The sequence below is a fragment of the Tympanuchus pallidicinctus genome, unplaced genomic scaffold, assembly GCF_026119805.1.
Source record: "Tympanuchus pallidicinctus isolate F22 unplaced genomic scaffold, pur_lepc_1.0 scaffold3, whole genome shotgun sequence".
Lineage (NCBI taxonomy): Eukaryota > Metazoa > Chordata > Aves > Galliformes > Phasianidae > Tympanuchus > Tympanuchus pallidicinctus.
This window is the reverse complement of record NW_026294747.1, coordinates 88,501,793-88,520,263: the sequence shown is the minus strand read 5'-3', so window position 1 is coordinate 88,520,263 and position 18,471 is coordinate 88,501,793. Positions and strand designations below refer to the sequence as shown.

Sequence of the window (18,471 nt, the reverse complement as noted above, 5' to 3'; positions counted from 1 at the left end):
AAATACTCAGCTAGAATAATTATTTTGGCTCTGCTTTAAGCAGGCAGCTTTAGTGAGAAGCAAACCACCGAGCACTGAGAACATGCCACCCCAAATCAGAAAAGAGGAGAGAGCAATGTAAAGGGAAATAAAAGAGGCAATAAAATCACTTATTTATTGTTTGCATCCTGGCAACAAGAAATAGATAAGGTCTCTAATACCCACATTAGAAGGAGCTAGATGACATTTGTCTGCATTTTCACTTGTAAGTGAGCTCTTTCTGGGAGAATAATCACAGAAAAATGCCTATTGTACCCTTTTAGCAGACAATCCACTCAGTCCATTGCATACCAACACTGCTGCTCTTCTAGACAGAAGTCAAGAAATTCAGATTCGTCCTGATACTTACGAGAATTCACCCCCAAGACCCTTCCTGAAAGTGCCTCCAACACAGAGTGATTCTCTATGGCACTAGGGACAGAACAGCTTGCAGAACCCTGCCCTTCCTCAGAGCACAGCTGTTAACTGTTTCCTTGAGAGCATCTTCTGCCAAAGGACAGAATTACTGAAAAAGAAATACAGCAGGGGAGCTAACTGATATCTCAAGGGCTTGGATGAAAATCAGTTATCAGCCTCAGGAAGGTTTGTCCTGTGGTTTAAACATTGTCTAATAGAGAGAGACAGGTCTGGCAAATAGAGAGGTTTAAAATCACCATGGCCTAACCTAGAGCTCTCAAAACTCACTACTCTGAAACAGTTTAATGGGCTAGGAAACCTGGAACTTTTGTCTAGGTTTTCTTTGCATTTTCTGCTAAGAAAAGATCAGGAAAGAAAATGTCTTTGACTACTAAAACATCTGTTTTGGGAGTGGTTCTTGAAAGGAGACATGGAGAAAACACCTTTTTTTTTCATACATGAGACATCCATGTAATATTATGCATTACCTTGCTCATTAGCAGAAATAAATAAATAAAATTACATGCAATCTTGATGCCTATGACCTCTGTTAAAAAGTTGATCATGCCCTCTTGTGAGCTGGAAAGCAGGGAGGGAGGTTTGCACATTACTGCTGATATTCTGCACTGTAGGGAGGAAAAGTGTTTAAATAGAAAACTATAAGCAGATCTGATGCTGTTGCTCTGCGTTTTATTTGACATTATTTTAGGGGTTACCTGTATGAAAGAACACAGACTAATTAAAAATATACAACTACATTCAGGGGTAGGCACTAAATTTTATGACAAGCCCATAAAGACCCCAGCCCAATGCAAGAGCCTGCAGGTGCAAGGTAGGGACCTGCAGGTGAAAGAGAGGAGGGTTAAAGTGGTTCAAGAGTGTCTGACAGCAGCTGGGGCTCTGTGAGAGACTGTTAGATCTGTAAGGGAGTGTGCTGGCCATAATCTCTGTGCTGTGGGATAGGACAGTATATGGAAGGAATGTGTCTGCACTTACATCCATCCCTGTTAGAAGAGAGAGAGAAGTGGTAAGAACTATAGTGGTTGTGGGTTTGCTTGTGATGTTTTTTTTTTTTTTTTTTTTTTTTTTTAATGTTCAGTCATGTTCTGTTCAGTTACCTCATTGAAGAAACTTAGTGCAATGTGGCCTATTTGTCAGATTTTTATTTTCAAGTGTTCTCAAGTTGAGAATTACTATGAATTGTTTCCGACCTTTCCCACTTGTCACCTCTGTTGAAAAATCAAAGAGCTTCCAAGGAAGCCCCATGTACTGCTGATGCCTACAGCATCCGTAATGTGTGCCTCATCTACGCACTAGTAACTCCTTCTTTGATGTCTTTTTTTTTGTCTTAACTTTCTCTGCCCTTATCAGTTATCTTCCCTCTTCCTAACCTTATGTGACAAGCCAGGCTTCCTGGCAGTAAACCTGCCCCAGAAGATGCCTATAGTTCCCTGAAGCTACAATTAACACAGAGCTTCAAGAATTCTGCAGCCCAAAAGGAAAAACAGTTTTACTACCTGTCTTGCTTCTAATGGTCTTTCTCTGGGAGAATCACTGGATTATGAGGGAAAAAATGTTTGCAGTGAGTTCTATTCTCCTCCCAGACTAACTTCAAGGTTCTACACCTGTATGTTTTTGGACATAGGAACATTTTAGGGAGGAAAAAATAAAAGAAAATTTGTGCGAGTTCACTATGAATGAAGATTTCATGAACAGCAGTTTTGCTGTGTGGAGAGAACAGTGCGTTCAGAGTCAAGACTAAATATCTCTGCTCAAGGGCAAGTTATTCAAGGAGGAATTTACCTTGCAGCCCTGCCAGCTGCTGTGCCCAAGCATGGCAGTGCTATCACAGTAGCATGTGATGTGCGCTCACATCACTAAAAATATTGTGGTAGAACACACAGGCAGTGATGGGCAAGGACTGAGCCGATAGATGTCACTGTTGCATATGTTATGTGGTTTTATACTTCTGGCAAGCGCTGCTGGATGTAGCTATGCAAGGAAAAGACTGGCTACGTGTCCTGTGTGCTTTGTAATACACACGCCTGTCCATACGACAGGAAGTAAGTGAACTGGGGCTTCTGCTGTCTAGTGCTTCATTAATCAGACTGCTAAAAATGTTTATTTTGTCACTTAATGATAAAAGCAGACCTTCACCATAGACCTGTTTCAATATGCAGACCTGGCAATTAGCAATGCCATCTGTAACATGGTGGTAAATAGACATTCCAGAGATAGAAGTGAAGCAGAGAAAGCATGGAGCAGCACAAAGCAGTGCCCAGCTATTTCCACCCTGAGACAGCATCTCTTTGGGCACCATGCTGCTTCAGGCACACGTAATAGAGACAGGCTGTCAGAGCTCCTGGCAGCCCTTGAGGCTGACTCACACCTGGGAAAGTCACCAGAAGGCCTCGCTGCATCACTGGGCAGTGCATTTTGTCTTACCCGTGTCTCAGCTGAGATGTTGCCAGGAGACACCTTTTGGGGAGGTTTTCTCTCACCAGAAGTTTGCTTTCCCTTCCTTGCTGGCTCGTTCATCCTGGCCTTGTTTCATGCCACAGCCCTCTCATGCTCCTGCATCTCCGGCTGCATAACGGGGAAATCACAGAAAATGTTACTATAATTAACGTGCCACTTCAGGGTCTCATTCCTGGCTCATGAGTCATCCCCTCTGTTCCTTCCCCCTTATGGCAATTCACGTGCATCTGTGCCTTTGCCTCAAATGGCAATGTTTTCACTATGTGGCCCTTTGCTCAGTGATGCCAGGTAGAGCAGGCAGTTTTGATCCTACCGACTTAACCGGAAAATCTGAAGAGGCTTTTTGGCCTCCCGAGTTTCCTGCATCTCATTTGGCTGCCTGGTGCACATCTGTAACAGCTCACAAGCAAGCCTGTCAGCACATGGCTCATTAAGGAACTGTGGTTGCCAGCTTCTTTTGGCCTAACTCCTTCCTTTCCCGGCCCAGCACAAGTGCTGCTCTGTGCTCCAATACCTTTGTGAGAGCCTGAAGGAGACCAAAGCAGTCTTGTGAACATCACACTTTTCTGTGGGCATCAGCGCAATCTGATGTGCAATGGCCATCATGCTCCCTGAGTGTGGAAAATCCCCATGGATTGGGCTCTGACCTGAGGGACTTGCCTTGCCAACTACACAGAAAAGTCCAGTTGGTTGAGAAGGTTTTGGCCTCTCGCAAATCCTTTTGTAACTTCTCTCTTTCCTTGATCATATTGTATTTAAGTATATATTAAAAAAAAAAAAGAAAAAAAAAAAAGAAAAAGAATTTAAGTCAAGGGTATTTTTTACCATTATCTCTCTATTTTAAATTAAAAAATATATATTTCTAGTTAATCATCAGAATTTATTTCTTGACCCATATGCATATACTATTACAGTAATATCAAGACCCAAAGTACCTCAAACTTAAGCTTCCACAACATCTTTGTTGTCCCAGCAAAAAAATCTGGTGGTACAAAGTGAGCATCATCACCTTGCCCTGCTAATGCTGCTCTTCCTCAGGAATCTCAGACATTTCCTGGATTGGGGATCCAGGGAATTTCTCACAAAAACGTTACTCAAGGACTATTTTGGCTAAATCCATCTTTATTTATGGCACCTTAAAAATATTTTCAGCTGTCCATTGGAGCACTAAAAAATACAGATTTGTATGAGCTTGTACTTGCTCAAGAAACATGTAGATGTGGTGCTCAAGGACACGGTTTAGTGGGCAATCATTGGTGGGTGGGTGGAAGGTTGGACTAGATGATCTTAGAGGTCTTTTCCAACTTTTATGATTCTGTGATTCTACAAAACAAGTGTTTGTGCTGTGAATGCTCAGAGATGCCTAATGGGGATGGATGGCAGCTGTAGCTTCCTGCCATTGTCCTGCATTTCCTCTTCACACACCTGTCTCATCCCAGGCTTCATTTTCTGTAACTCTTTCCAGTCAGCAAGCTGGTGAATACATGCAGGTTGCCCATGTCCCATTTGAATGAAAAGAACTTTGCAAGGTGCAAGAGTTCTTCCCAGTCCTTCTTCCTACTCTACCTTATTCATCTGCTGCTCCTCAGTCCACTTTCCCAAAAGTTTCTCCTTGTTGCAAGAGTCACTTGCTGTGGTTGCACCTCCAGCTTAAAGCACAAGGACCAGCCGATTGGCTCTGGATGCACAGTGTGTTCAGTAAAAAGGTCAGTACAGGTTAGTTAGAACTATTTGCAGATAGACATGGAAAATAGTTCTGGCCATGGAAAACTGCTGATAAAACTGAAGCTATTCATCTCAGCATTTCTAAAACAAAAATAAAAATTTTTACTTGCAGAAATTATTTATGATGAAGAATTTTATAAGCAGAAACAATACTTTCTGCTTTTTTTTTTTTTTTCCTTCAATGAAACATTCAAAATTGTTGGTTTAGCCAAAACAATTTTTTAGCAGATAGATAGATTTTCATTCAGCATAATCTAGGGGAGAACATCTTTGCAGTGGTTTTGCAATTGTAATTTGTTAGGGCAGAACATGCCACGGCAGAATTAGCAGTCAGGTCATGCCTCTGTGCTTTAAAACTTGTACTTTGGTGAACAGATTTCTACATCCAACAATGGCTGAGAAAAGCAAATGCACTGCCTTTGATCTGAACATAATGAGGTTTCTTTAAAAAAAAAAATGACCTTTTGAAATGCCTCCTGCTAATCGCCCAGGGAGCTACAATACACAACAGAAATCCTCTTTCTTTGTTAGTTTCCTGTAGCATCATTACTCATCACTTCTGGAGTTTGCTTACTCTTTCTGTAGAACTCTTTGTTTGAGATACTTATTATCGTGTTCCAAAGTATTCAGGCAGGACTGAAGCGGAGCCATACCGGTCATTTTATAAACAACTCTGGGGAAATACCTCCTCCTCTGTTGACAGGTTTGCCATTTAATCTGAAGCAAGATAGGACAAGTGAATGTTATGAGCTGAAAGAGTGAAGGCCACTTGAAAGATGTATGGCTAATGTTCTTGCAGCACATCATTTACCCCTTGAGCGTCATGAATTATTTCCAGAAAGCACATGCATCTGACTGTGATTTAATTCAGCCTTTAATAGTTGCCAAGATTTTTGGTAGGTTAAAATAGTGCAGAGTCCTGAAGGAAGATTTGGAAATAGTTCTGCTTGCGTGTATTCATATAACTAGGAACTAAAAGAAGTTGGGGTTTGGTGTTTTTTTTTTTTTTTTTTTTTTTCTTCCTGAATTGTTCTCATTTGAGAATAGCTTCAAAAATAGCTGGCATGTTCTAGAAGCAATAGTCTAAATAATAAATATGGTAACAATTATAGCACAGCCCTTTCTGACTTTGACATATCATCAAACTGGGGCTACATGGAGCATCTGCCTAGGCACTAGAAATTTCCAGACGTCCGTTTTCCTTTAAGTAAATGAAATGTAGCGAGACTATATTCAAATCTTCAGTGTACCGCTGCTTGAAGGGAAGCATTATTCCAAATTATTCCTTACTAGTCTTAGTGAAAGACTGAGCTACCAGTGTATGTTAGGCTTCTTCTTCCAGGGCAGTGATTGCAGTTGAGACATTGAGTAATATGTGGGACAATCTGAGAGGAAATGAGCAGGTGAAGGAAATTCCAGTGGATTTTGTTGGGGAGGGGGGAAGTAGAAGTATAGATGTGAAAAAAATGTTATTTAGTAGAAATGCAATTTTAACAGTAATTTACAAATCAGTTATTCACAAAATTTACAAATAAAGTTATTTTAACAGTTATATTCACATATAACTAAATGTTGCATATACAACCCCATATATGCAACATTAAAAATCATTTATCGATGCCTTTTTTTTTTTTGTTTGCACCATTTTATTTATTTGTTTAAATCTGAAACTCTGTTTGAATGTGACTTGTGTTAATACAGGTTTACTATAAACACATGTGAATACTTATGTGAAAGTGCCAGTCCTGGTGGCATTATAATTGAGAGCCCTTAGAGGGAAGTCATAGCAAAAGCTGAACTTGAACAAAATGCATTTTAAATATCACTCATATAGTACAGCTCTTTACTGATTCTTGGCAATAACAATGTAACTATGGCTAGGGTGGTTTGAGCCATGCTCCTGTTTGTCTGAGATACTTTTAAAGGATGTTCAGCATGGGGATTTGGGCCCACAGCATAGCACTTCTATGCTGCTTCTGTGCTCATCCTCTGAAGGTGCTCATTTAGAGGAGCACCCTGTCACTGCTGGCCCTGTAGTTTTTTGAGAAATGAAAACATGAAACCTACATAAAAGCTATACTACTTTTCTGGAAAATAAGCAACCCTCTGGGAAAGCAGTGAGATGAGAGGAGGTTTAATATTGCAGTAAGAAGTTTTGTGTTAGACAAGCTGAGTTTTGTAGCTTTTCACAGTACCATCCCTCTTGAAAGCCAGGGGACAGCTTTGGGGATCTTGAGAGATTTGCTAATGCTTTCATGAAGTGAGCAGTCTGGGCTTTTCAAGCACATGAAGCTTAATTGCTTTCCCAGGAGGTAAGGCTAAAAGGCCTAGACATAAAAGCTAACAGAGGTTTATCTACTCAAAAATGGAATAAATCTGCATGCATAACTAACATTATGTGCACAAAGCCAGTATGTGAGTTGAGCGATGACTTATGTGTCTAAGACGAATAAAGAAATTTCATCATCCATTGATGACTGTCATAACAAAAAGCTAGTTTTGATTCTGAAAGATTGAACTGAAATGCTGAAACAAATGGAATTTTCCCATGATTCATTTGAAAACATAATTTTTGATTGCTTCATTGCAAGGAGTATAGGAATAATCTATATGCACTGAAACAAATACAAATGTGTATTTTATAAATGTAAACTTACCACACTGCAACTGAATATATGAGTGTAAAAGAACTATGGCAAAGTATTAAGATCTAATAGAAAAAGGGGAAGAAACAAAAAAGAGAAAGAAAACGTAACTTTGGAAAAGTCCCAGGAAGATTGGCATATATTCATGGAAAAAATTGCTCCAGATCTCAAAGTATGTGTGAAAGAAGAAATTGAAGAAACAATTATGTGAATACTTGTTAGGAACCCTGTTTATCCCAACAAAAACTACTTTATTGAGTATTAAAAAGTAAATCATGTTACAGATGCCTCTTCATATTGCTCTAGCATCATTAAAATTTCATCTTCGTATTCTGCATTGCTTCTATACTCTTCATTTACAGTAAATAAAACACATGTAGCAGGCTTATAACTGAGACTATTAGTGCTGTATAAAGTGATAGCTGTTTGGTTGTTTCCTCTGAAGCAAAACACACACATCACTGCCAGGTGTATGATCATATGGATAGCAGATGTGAAAATGAGTACTCCACTTATCATTTTTAGTGTGGTTTCATAAAAAAAATGGACAAAGGATTGGATTGTCAGAAAGCCTATTTATTTTGAAACCTGAAAATGTTTACTCTTCATTTAAAATTCCCCACACGCTGTTGAAGAGAGAAAAGAAATCCCATTTCTGCTAATTTGCTCATTATTACAAGCCATTTGAATTCTGCAAACTGTAAACTTATTTTCTGCTTATATATTCAGGATAACTAATTCCTGATTTCTGAACATTTGTCCTTCACTTCAACATTCTTCACTGCTAATATCCAGGTGAAGAAACTTCTCCTTCCTGTGCTCCAGAGGTCCTTTCTCACCCTCAAAGCTCACATCCACAAGAGAAACCTTTGTGGTCAGGGCTCCAAATGTTATTTGCAGGACTGATAACAACATCTACAAGAAAGATCAGACATTTGGAGTGGTACTCCCTTCACCTAATGTAAGTGTATAACCTGAATAGAAACCCATATTCCCCATTTACCTTTGTGGTAAGAAACAGGCGCATCTGTCATGTAGTTCACTGCATTCTAAGACATCTGGAAACAGATGAGTCAAATCCTATGGATGTTTCGAAGGCAATTTAGTTTATTTCTTCAGCCATACATGCCTGAAGTAGAGTGATAAGTTTCAAATTACACTGTTTCTTTCCCCTTCATTTCTTTCTTTGTAGAATATCATGTACCTTCTTTCTCCAGGAGTGAGCCCATGCTAGATCAAATACTGAGGAGCCAGAAATCAACAATTATATGTAGGAGAATAGTCATACTCAGGTCATTTTTTAGAATCCAAAAGACTGCAACAAAAGGAATTATTCTACTGGGCATTAATGAAAGGTAATTTTGCTTTGGAATATGTATGATAAGGCAACAATCACAGATGATGCTCAGAGAAATTAAGGAGTGGGATGGTGGGGTGTTACTCTGATGGAAACAGCAGAGCAACTGAAAATACAACAAATAATACAAACATATCCATAAGTCCTACTTTGTGGAGCCAACACGATTTCAAAATATCTTTCTGTGAAAGCATTCAATAAAATAAAAACTGGCACTCTGTGAGAATTACAGGAAGGCTTGGTGAGTTTTCTTTGGAGCATGAGATACTGATGTTGTTGGACAGGCTGGGAATAACCAGAGAGGATGTGTAAGTTTCCCTAAGGGCACAATAAATTACTATTTCCAGACAGAAAGACATACTTCATAAAATCATTTCTTAATATAACTGCTGATGAACCAGGTAGGCAATAAAAACTCAAGATGATTGCTAGGGTCTCAGGTAGGTAAGAATTGCTTGTAGGCTATTTGGCTGAGCACACCACAGAGGCAGATGGAAACAATCCACTGTAAATGATTCACCTACTGAGAGCAATGACAGTCTTCTGCTGAGAAATATTCTTGAAATAAGAAAGTAATCCTTTTGCATCTCTATTGCTTTTGGCACATCCCCTTTGTCTCTGTCTGTCCTTTCACACTGCATCACAGTATAGCATCTGCTGTGCATGCTAGGGTAGGTGCTTGAGGAGAAAAAGCAGCCCAGATAGCTGGAAGAGAAGAGCCAGGCAGAGCTGTAACCATGGAAAATGTTGGAGCAATGGGCAGTTTGTGATACGGCTTAGGGCAGCTGGAACTTAGTAGAGAATAGCAGTGCATGGGGATTCTTCTAACTTTGAATAGAAAATTCAGTCCTCTGCATGTACCTAGGGATCCAGATTTAACAAATAAGTCCCCCAAGTACATTTTAAAAGAAGAACACATCTGTGCTGCTGATGGCCTTGTTACCTTGCTATTTATCTTCATTCCTAATAGTCTGGAAGAACTTAGGTACTCCTCAATATCTCAGACCTTATATAAGAAGTTTGTCTTGGAGAAGCATGGGTGCACAAAAAGAGGCCAAGTAATGTACTGGCTTTCACTCACCAGTTCATGTACATACCTACAGTTGTAGTGATTACAAACTCATGTTTCTCTCATACAATCAAACAGAAAAGCTTGGAAAAACAGCCACTTCATTTTCTTTTTTTTTTGGACAGGAACAACCATGGCTCCAAGGCCTGTGGGAACTCTTCTGCTTTTGATTGTATTTATCTTTGTATAAAAATTAGTGGGTGAGCCCTTTATCGAGAGAGAATTGTAGCACTGCTAAGAAATGCTTTCTCGTGAAAGGGAGGGTTGCACAAGCCATCCTGAAAAGCTGTTTAATCTTCAAACAGAAAGCCAAATTCTTTGTGCTGGATGTTTGGAAACAAGTTCACTGAAGGTAATGGAATGAGGTTATCAGCTGTCCTATGCATATCTATATGGTGGGATTTAACAGTTCAAGATCTGGCTTTTTATTACTTTTGTTACAAGGGTAGTAATTTTCCTAAAGCTGACTCAGTCCAGGAAAGCAGTTTCACTTAAAACCCTCCAGCAATGTCAAGTGAACAGACTGCATGCTTTCTTAGCATTTCCCTTATTAATTAGTGAAATCACCTACCATTAACTTTGAAATAGGCCTGCTCCCAGGTGTGACAGTCATTTTCCTAGTGCTTACTGTGACAAGAGTCCTCTGAGCTCTCCTTTTGCCCTACAGTATCACACCTACAAACTTGTAAGTAAAAAGTCATAGGTACAATGTCTATTGATTACAGCAAAGGAAGGACAGGTTAGTTATCAACTGCCACAGTTTAACAAAACTGTGCAAACTCTCTGTGTTTCGATTAAGCTCATAAAACTAATCCTAGTAAAAAATAGATAAAAGACACTTTGGTTTAGTATTTCAACTCATCCCAAAAGAAAAGGGTTGCGAATTGCAATTTTCATGAAAGTGTTCTTTTTTGTTATGCAATTAGGATTATCAAATATCATTATGAGGCTATGCAGTTCTTTACAGGTTTTAGATGCCTTTAAATTGAAATCTTATAGGCTGCAGAATAAAGTAAACATCTGGGGAAAAACAGTGCTGCCATGAGCTGGTAAACATTAAATTCATTCACTATTTTGCAAACAGCATTATTCTTCAATTGCTGACAGATATTTCAAACTGAAATAGAGCACCCAGAACTTGGAACCATTGGGCCCACTGGGACCAGTAAGCTCCAATGCCTGTATGAGAACAAATGATTCTTTGAAGCCATAAGGATAGTCAGTTCCTGTACCTTTAGTTTGCACTTTCCTGTCAACTCCATATCCCATCTCAGGGGCTTCAGTTTGTTAGTAATTTTTTAACTATACAGTCAGTTTAAGTCACCATTAATTCATTCTCCTGAATTCCTTATGAAAGCCTTCTCTGAAGTCTTAACTCTCATCTGCAGAGCACGGTAAGACATTAATTCTCTAGCAGGATTAGCAGTGCTGGCATAAAGCAAGTACATGGGCTGAATGCTTCTCATCTATTCATGAACAAGGCCTTTGGTGTTTCTTGAGTTGATGTTCTTCCTTCATCACTATACTCATGACACTTATCTTAGGGGTGATGGCCCCAGTGGCATCACCAGCACCTTACTTGGAACACGTAGCCTCTACTTGTATAGGGGTAAAGGAAGCGTAACTAGCAGCTAGGGTAGATGGCAACATAGCAAAGGGGATCTTAAAATATATGTTCTTAGGCCATTTTTTTTCCCCATCAGAGATAATTCTTTTGATCTTTATACCAGCCTTCTACTGCTGAAAAGGTGCTTTTAACATGTATTTGTCTCTGACTCTATATCTGTTTTTAATTGGCACACAGCCAGTCTGCCAGCTGCATGGGCATAACCAGCTGTGGAAGATGACATGAACAGTCTGAAATAAACCACCCGAGTACAAAGTTTGTTAGTAATGCCTACAGGCTGAACATGCTGATCTATTTATAGATCCATTGAATCAGTAAAGTCACCCAGCTCAATCTGTAGTTTTGCAGTCATTCAGTAGTGTGCTATTCTGTCATTCTTAGAGATGGCTGGAATTTTGCTCTTCTTCTTGCCCACCACTGTCTCTTGCCTGGTGGGTAGGGCTTGGTTTTGTCTGGTGGTTTTCTCACATCTGCAGATGACCTTTTAAACAGGGCTATAACATTAGCAATTTTTAATATCCTTGTATTGAGTCAAATTTGTAAAATACATTCATACACTAAAAAACAATTCACTTAGCTTAAGTAAATTAATGCTATTTACTTTAGTCATGTTCTCTATTCTCCCTTTCAATCTTCTAAGAGCAGAGAACACTCAAGGAACCTCAGTTAGGCACAGCTCTTTCACTCAGATCCCATGGCCCAGAGCAGCTCCCTCTGTCATGACAGGAGCACCCATTCGTTTTGGCCCTAGCCAAAAGGCAAGCTCATCTTTCCATGTGGTGCTGCCAAGCATCTCACTTCAAGACCTTACTTTGTTTATCCCTAAAATACATAGATGGTTTTGAGACTGTCCAGCTACTGCAGCATGAGAATGTTCTACATGAACAGCGGTGAGGAACATGCTGAAAGCGATGCAAGGGAAATAACTTTTCTTTCCATTGTAGGTAATATTTACCCTTAGAAAGGTCAACAAGGGGAAGCACAAGCCCCACTAGTGACACAACTTATTTTTCTAGGCTGACCCCAGTGAAACTGTTATAGCACCTTCCAGGTCAAATACTGAATATTTCCTTATTTCATTTGCCTCCGTTTTACTAAATAATTCCGAGCCGGAGGTAGGAAGCACATTTTGGATTTTTCTGTTATCTGTGTGGATGCAAATGCAGTATTTTCCACAAAGATGTTCCATTAACCAGTCACAGATGTTAGATGATTCAGCTTAATAGCTGCTATTTCTATTTATATAGAGAAAATAATTTCCTGTTTTTTACTTAATTTTACTTGCTATTTTAGCACTATAATGAATAAGTTTCTGTAGTGTTGCAATTTATTACAACTGTAACGAAAACACACATACACATCCAACCCAAAGCAACAATCACTCTTTTCTTCCCCGAGAATGCTGGTAGATTAAGCAATAAGATATTTTTTCCCCTAAATTAAGAATTCACTGCTTAATTCCTGTGCAGAAATAAAACAAAGAAAAAGGGAATGTAACAGTGACTTCATTCTAAACAAGCCATCCTAGCTCTGTCCTACAAGACTTTTGAAGTGACCCAAATGACTGCAATTGAAAAGTACAACAGACACTGATAAACTACATAAAATATACCACTCCATGGAAAGCATTCCACTATTACAATTATCATCTGAAATACAACATTGAATCCTCAAAAAATGGATGAAGGAGAGTAATATCAGAAATATGGCAAGAAGTGGAAAAAACAACCACTCCTCTCTAAATGAAATAGAAATGCTTTTATTTCAAATATTATCTGAGAATCAACAGATCTTAGATCATAAAGAAAACTTCGCAGCTGCATCTTGGAGGAAAAAAATAAAATCAACAGAAGCAAGCACAAGCAGCCCTCTGCTTATCCATGACAGTTAGCCATTGCCACACTCACGGATGACCCTTGATCTGTGTCAACTCACGTGGGCCAGAGTTTCAGGGGACAAAGATCTGGGTTCTTCCACCTGAACTGGTGGACTGGATGAGACTGCTTTAGGTCTGGCTCTCTCCAGATCACACCATCCCTCCAAATGCCCAGCCCCTGGGCTGCCACTTGTACCTATCACTCATGGGCATACACTGCTTATTCCTCTCTAGGTACATAGGCCAAGGTCAACACCAAGTTGAGCAATCAGGCTACACACTACATGGCCACTGTTCCATCAGCAGAGATACAACCAACATTACTTCTTTGTCAGCTTTTCACATCTTCCCAGGAAAAACAAACAAATAAACAAACAAAAATTCTACTAACAGCATTCTACTAACAGTGTGCATTTACAAGGGCATAGTAGTGTCCTTCCTTTGCCAGTAGCTGGCTGTGGGTGCCCTGCTCCACCACCTTGCCATTCTGGATCACAGCAATGATGTCTGCATTCTGTATGGTTGTCAGGCGGTGTGCAATTACAATGCAGGTTCGACCTTGCCGGGCATTATCCAGAGCTTTCTGAACAATCTGCACACAGATGTGAAAATGCTGTTAGCAATTGTACAGCCTCAGATGTAGGAAACACATTTGATATCTTACTTTTATTATCACCTGAATATATGTCCTATAAACTACGTGTATATATGAGACATCCTTACCTAACAGGGTTTCCCTCAGTGAGAGAAGTCACTGACAGTTGGGTTCTTGGACATCAAGGTTGTGTCAGAACACAGATTCAGCATTTACTACCAAATACAACTAACTGAAAAACCCAGAGTGTAATCTGAGCTGCTTTTTTTTTTTTTTGTGACATTTTTATTGTTCCAAAAGCTTTTTTTAAATGAAAAGGATCTACTGCTTAACTTATGCACAGCTTCCTAATGTTTTTAAATTCACAGCTTAAAGTGGAAATGCTACTGTGATACACCTGCTTATTGTTTTTTTTTTTCCCCATGGCTGATTAACTGCATCACATTATGCTGATTTTCTTAAATTTTTTCTTTTATTCTAGAGAAAAGCAACTAACCACATATAGCTGTAAGTAATTCACGTGATGATCATTACTCACCTTTTCACTTTCTGTGTCAAGTGCAGAAGTAGCTTCGTCTAGAAGCAGAACAGCAGGATTACGAACCAGAGCTCGGGCAATTGCTATCCTTTGTTTTTGACCTCCAGAAAGTTGTGTTCCTTTCTCACCCACCCGAGTATTATATTTCTGAATGTTTGAAGGGGAGGAAAAAAAAATAAGGCTTAAGAATACTCACAGAGAAAAGTAAAGTTTCACTTGTAGCAATAACGTTTAGGTTAGATTCATGAAAGAACAGTACAAATGGTTTTAATAAAGCTAAAGTGTTATAAACACCTCCAGCATGAATGGCTGTATAATAAGCCACCTATCTATATTTGATCCGAAAATTTTCTTCCCCAAAGACTAGAGCAGCTCTTGAATGGTACTGCCAGTGATAAGTGTTAAGGTGTCCAGGTGACACTTAACCATGATCGTAACAATATGTTTCCTGACACATACATCAAGGACTTCATCCTGTGTTACTCGTAAATCACTGAAGAATCTCAAATATTAATAGTAATGACAAAACTATAGTATTTTTTAGCATCAATGACACCATTTTCAGTTATGCAGAGCTTCAGCGAAAACAAGCCATCAAAGAATTTTTCCTTGTTAGAACCAAATTCTATGCAGGCATGAAGGTTAAACATCAGGCTATTCACTTTTGATTTACTAACGCACAGTATTTTAAGAAACACTCCCTGTCCATCCAACTAGATGCAAAATATTTAGTTTTGTTGAAGTATTGTAGAAAAATTAATCTTAAAATAATTTGAGAAGTTTCAGCTACAGAAGCAAAAAATAATATTAAAAAATGAGGATATGAGAAAATGCTTGTACAGTGTCCTTATTCTTTCCCACTCATACTGCTTTGTCTATCACTACATTCACACACTGACTTACTTGAGCAATCCAGCAGGGATTTTAAACAACACACATTTTGGTATCTTAAGATATCAGTTATCTTTAAAATACATTCCTCATATAAAGGAAATTATAACTACATGTTTTCATTTTTATTTCTGTATTGCCTCTCTCCATGTCACTCCAAGCGTCTAAAGTGCACTGTGAAAAGCAGACTGCTGTTTCTCACCTCTGGCAGTTTGTCAATGAAGGCATGAATATTTGCTGCTTTAGCTGCTTCTTCAATTTCCTCCTGACTAACAACCCTATTGTTGTCTCCATACTGAATATTTTCAGCAATGCTGCAGTCAAACAAAATGGGTTCCTGTGACACTAGACCCAGCCTGGACCTCAGCCATTGTAAATGCAAAGACTTGGTATCAAATCCATCTGCTAACTAGAAAGAGAAACAGAAAAAAAATGATGTGATATTGAGTACAGAGCTCATCCACAGATACATAACGTAAAGAGGAAACAATCTGTATCAGGAAACCTGTTAAATGTGAAATTTCCATCTGAATTCAAGTAAATTTTGCATGTGAAGTGGAACAAAAGCAACACTGTGGATAAATATTTATTTTCATTATTTTTTAATTTCATGTGTTTTTCTTTTGTTTTCTGGCAGATAGAAGCATGGAGCACACAGCAGAGGCTGTTTCTGCAATCCTTCTAGCCCTGCAAAAACCAAGCAGAACTGGGATCCTTGTGGGAAAGCTCATCCTTAAGAAGCTGAATTAACAATACATATTCTCAACTGTGGGCCTTTAACTTAATCTTAAAACCACCAGGAAGGTTTCATCACATCTTTGATAACACATTAACAGTGAATGCATCAAAAATCCTATTACATCCTTCTTAGGTTTGTACTGTGTGAAGAATGTGTTTTTGTCTCTAATGTGTGAATTTATATTCTCAGATGGTCTGCACACAGTCAAGCAGATGACACGAATTCTCTGGCCCAGAGTGATCAGACACTTAGAAGCTTTGAGGAGACAGTGTAGCCTGAAACCATCCCTCTTGGTGATGTATCAGTGCTGTGTACTGTGTCAATCCCATGCATTAGCCACTAGTGCTGGGGCAGATAGCAACAGTTGTCTGGAGACTGTCTACAGCTGCAGCCTCAGTAACCCACAACTCATTTATGAGTCATCTCTCCAGAGCTATAGCCAGGATCATTTAAGACCCCTGAAGCCTTAGAAGATGAAGAATTATGTAGATTCAATGATTATGAATAGCCACATAAGTCTACTTTACCACTTGTCCTTCCACAGGATCATAAAATCTCTCCAAGAGCTGAATGGATGTGCTTTTGCCACAGCCACTGCTTCCTACTAATGCCAGAGTCTGTCCTTTGTTAACCTTCACATTAAGTCCTTGCAAAACTTGAACTTCTGGTCTTGTTGGATATACAAAATTGATGTTTCTGAATTCAATGTTGCCTTCAAAATTACTCTGAAAAGTAACAGAATGTTTGTATGATTATATTATCATTTATCAGCTTTAAATAAACAGTCAAGACTTAAAAGTGTTGAATGAGAAAACTGACACAGAAGTATGGGACAGTGATTTTGAAATAGTTTTTGTTGTTCTTTGCAATCACATATTAGAATCAAGTTTAGTATTGTCATTTATAGGATGATCTCTAGTTGCAAATCACTAGATCCTTTTGGAATAACAGTTCTACGCATTTCTCTCCTGTATTTATATTTACTTCAGCTTTCAAAAGGAGTATCTTTACACAAACAATGTTAGTATTTTTCATTTGCTACACATCTAATTGAGGCACTTTTCCTGGTATGATCTATCACATTTACTCTCCTGATCTCACATTGCAGGTAGCATGACTTGAATGAATACATCACAAGGTTAAGATCAGATATTAAAGAGAGGTAAATTCTTCAGTAGGTAATTTACAGGCACGTATGACAAGCGGGTGTTTTGAAAAGCAACAGCGATCATTAATCAGCCATTCTAGACAGGCAGATCTCTAAGACCAAATGAAAGAATGGGGCAGGCATTCAGACCTTGCCTAGTTGCCTGCTTCCTCTTGGTAGGAGCAAGTCCCACATAAAAACTAGCAACATTCTAGGAATGCTAGCACAACAGCTGATTTAAGGGGTTTGCTCAAGACACGTGCACTAGTTTTTGAGTCCAGTCTAGACTATACATATTTCTATCCAAGTTTTATTTTGCCATAGATTTTCTACCAAATTTTTCGAAGCCTATGCCTGAGAGCTCTGTTTCAAAGAGATACACAAAGAACGTAATTAAAAAGTTTGAAAATCCTGTGTAAGATCTTAAAGTTACTGAAAGTGGATTACAGTTTCCTGTGCAGGGGCTACTGTCTAACACCTACAAGTGAGATAATTTTCATTTGTATGTGTAAACGTAATCCTTCCACATCAAGTCTCTGCACAAAGTTTATTTGCCAAGATCAGATTCCTTAATGACAATGTTGATTTAAAGACAAGACATTTTAAACCTCTAGAGTAAATCATATTATTCATTAAGTTAGTTTTGACTTCCCAAGAACACATTTTCTTATAAGAGAAACAGTTGTAAGGGGATGGATTTTGGCAAAATTGTTCTTTCTCTGACAGGGCTACTCTCCTGTTTATCTGCAAAAACAGTAGTAAACTGCACTTGTGTTTTATTTCTCCCGTAAACCTTTACACAAAGGCAATGAATTGTGAACTGACATTATCAATGTTTTCCTGAAACCATTTAAAATGTAGGGCAGTTGAATGAAAAATCATTTCAGATTTATTGAGAGCAAAACCACATTTAAGGTGACAGATAGAAGGCCCATTAAAAAAAAAAAAAAACTAGCCAGGCAGTAACACTATTTTATACAGCGTCTGTCTTTAGTGATGCTCTACAAAACATGAGGCAGTGCAAATACAGTTGTAGACAACAAAGCATTACTAATAATGTCATTCAGGGTTTTTCTGAAAAAAACTCACCAATTTTTCACCTTCTTCACTGTAACTGTCAATTTGAGGTTTTCTATCCAAAAGTTGAAAGATTCTTTGAGCTGAAACTTTAGCTTTGCCATAATCTGGTGCCAGAGAAGCAGACTGACCAACATTCATAGCTGCAAATATGACAGAAGAGAAGACTCTAAAAACAAAAGATAAAGAATCACTTGTTTCTGGTGGAATGTGCTGTTTTCTTCACATATAAAATAAACCTTCAAAAATAATGTTTATAGCCTCTTTAGATA

The 18,471-nt window shown here is 38.7% G+C and overlaps 1 protein-coding gene and 1 long non-coding RNA gene across 4 annotated transcripts in view; one reads left to right on the top strand and one right to left on the bottom strand.

Moving 5' to 3' along the window:
• Positions 1 to 1,319: 1,319 nt before the first annotated feature.
• Positions 1,320 to 18,450, top strand: LOC128086132 (uncharacterized). Its single transcript, XR_008209252.1, has 2 exons — positions 1,320 to 1,462; positions 15,874 to 18,450. It is a non-coding gene; the product is annotated as an uncharacterized LOC128086132 (long non-coding RNA).
• The window catches only part of ABCB5 (ATP binding cassette subfamily B member 5), a 38,243-nt gene continuing 32,851 nt past the window's right edge, over positions 13,080 to 18,471 (bottom strand). For all 3 annotated transcript variants that reach the window (XM_052694397.1, XM_052694398.1, XM_052694396.1), the window contains 5 exons: positions 18,212 to 18,368; positions 16,503 to 16,700; positions 15,439 to 15,645; positions 14,346 to 14,492; positions 13,080 to 13,804 (listed from right to left, as the gene is read on the bottom strand). In XM_052694397.1, the coding sequence (XP_052550357.1) occupies positions 13,613 to 13,804; positions 14,346 to 14,492; positions 15,439 to 15,645; positions 16,503 to 16,700; positions 18,212 to 18,368 (901 nt within the window). In that variant the 3' untranslated portion in view covers positions 13,080 to 13,612. The remainder of the gene's footprint in view (positions 13,805 to 14,345; positions 14,493 to 15,438; positions 15,646 to 16,502; positions 16,701 to 18,211; positions 18,369 to 18,471) is intronic.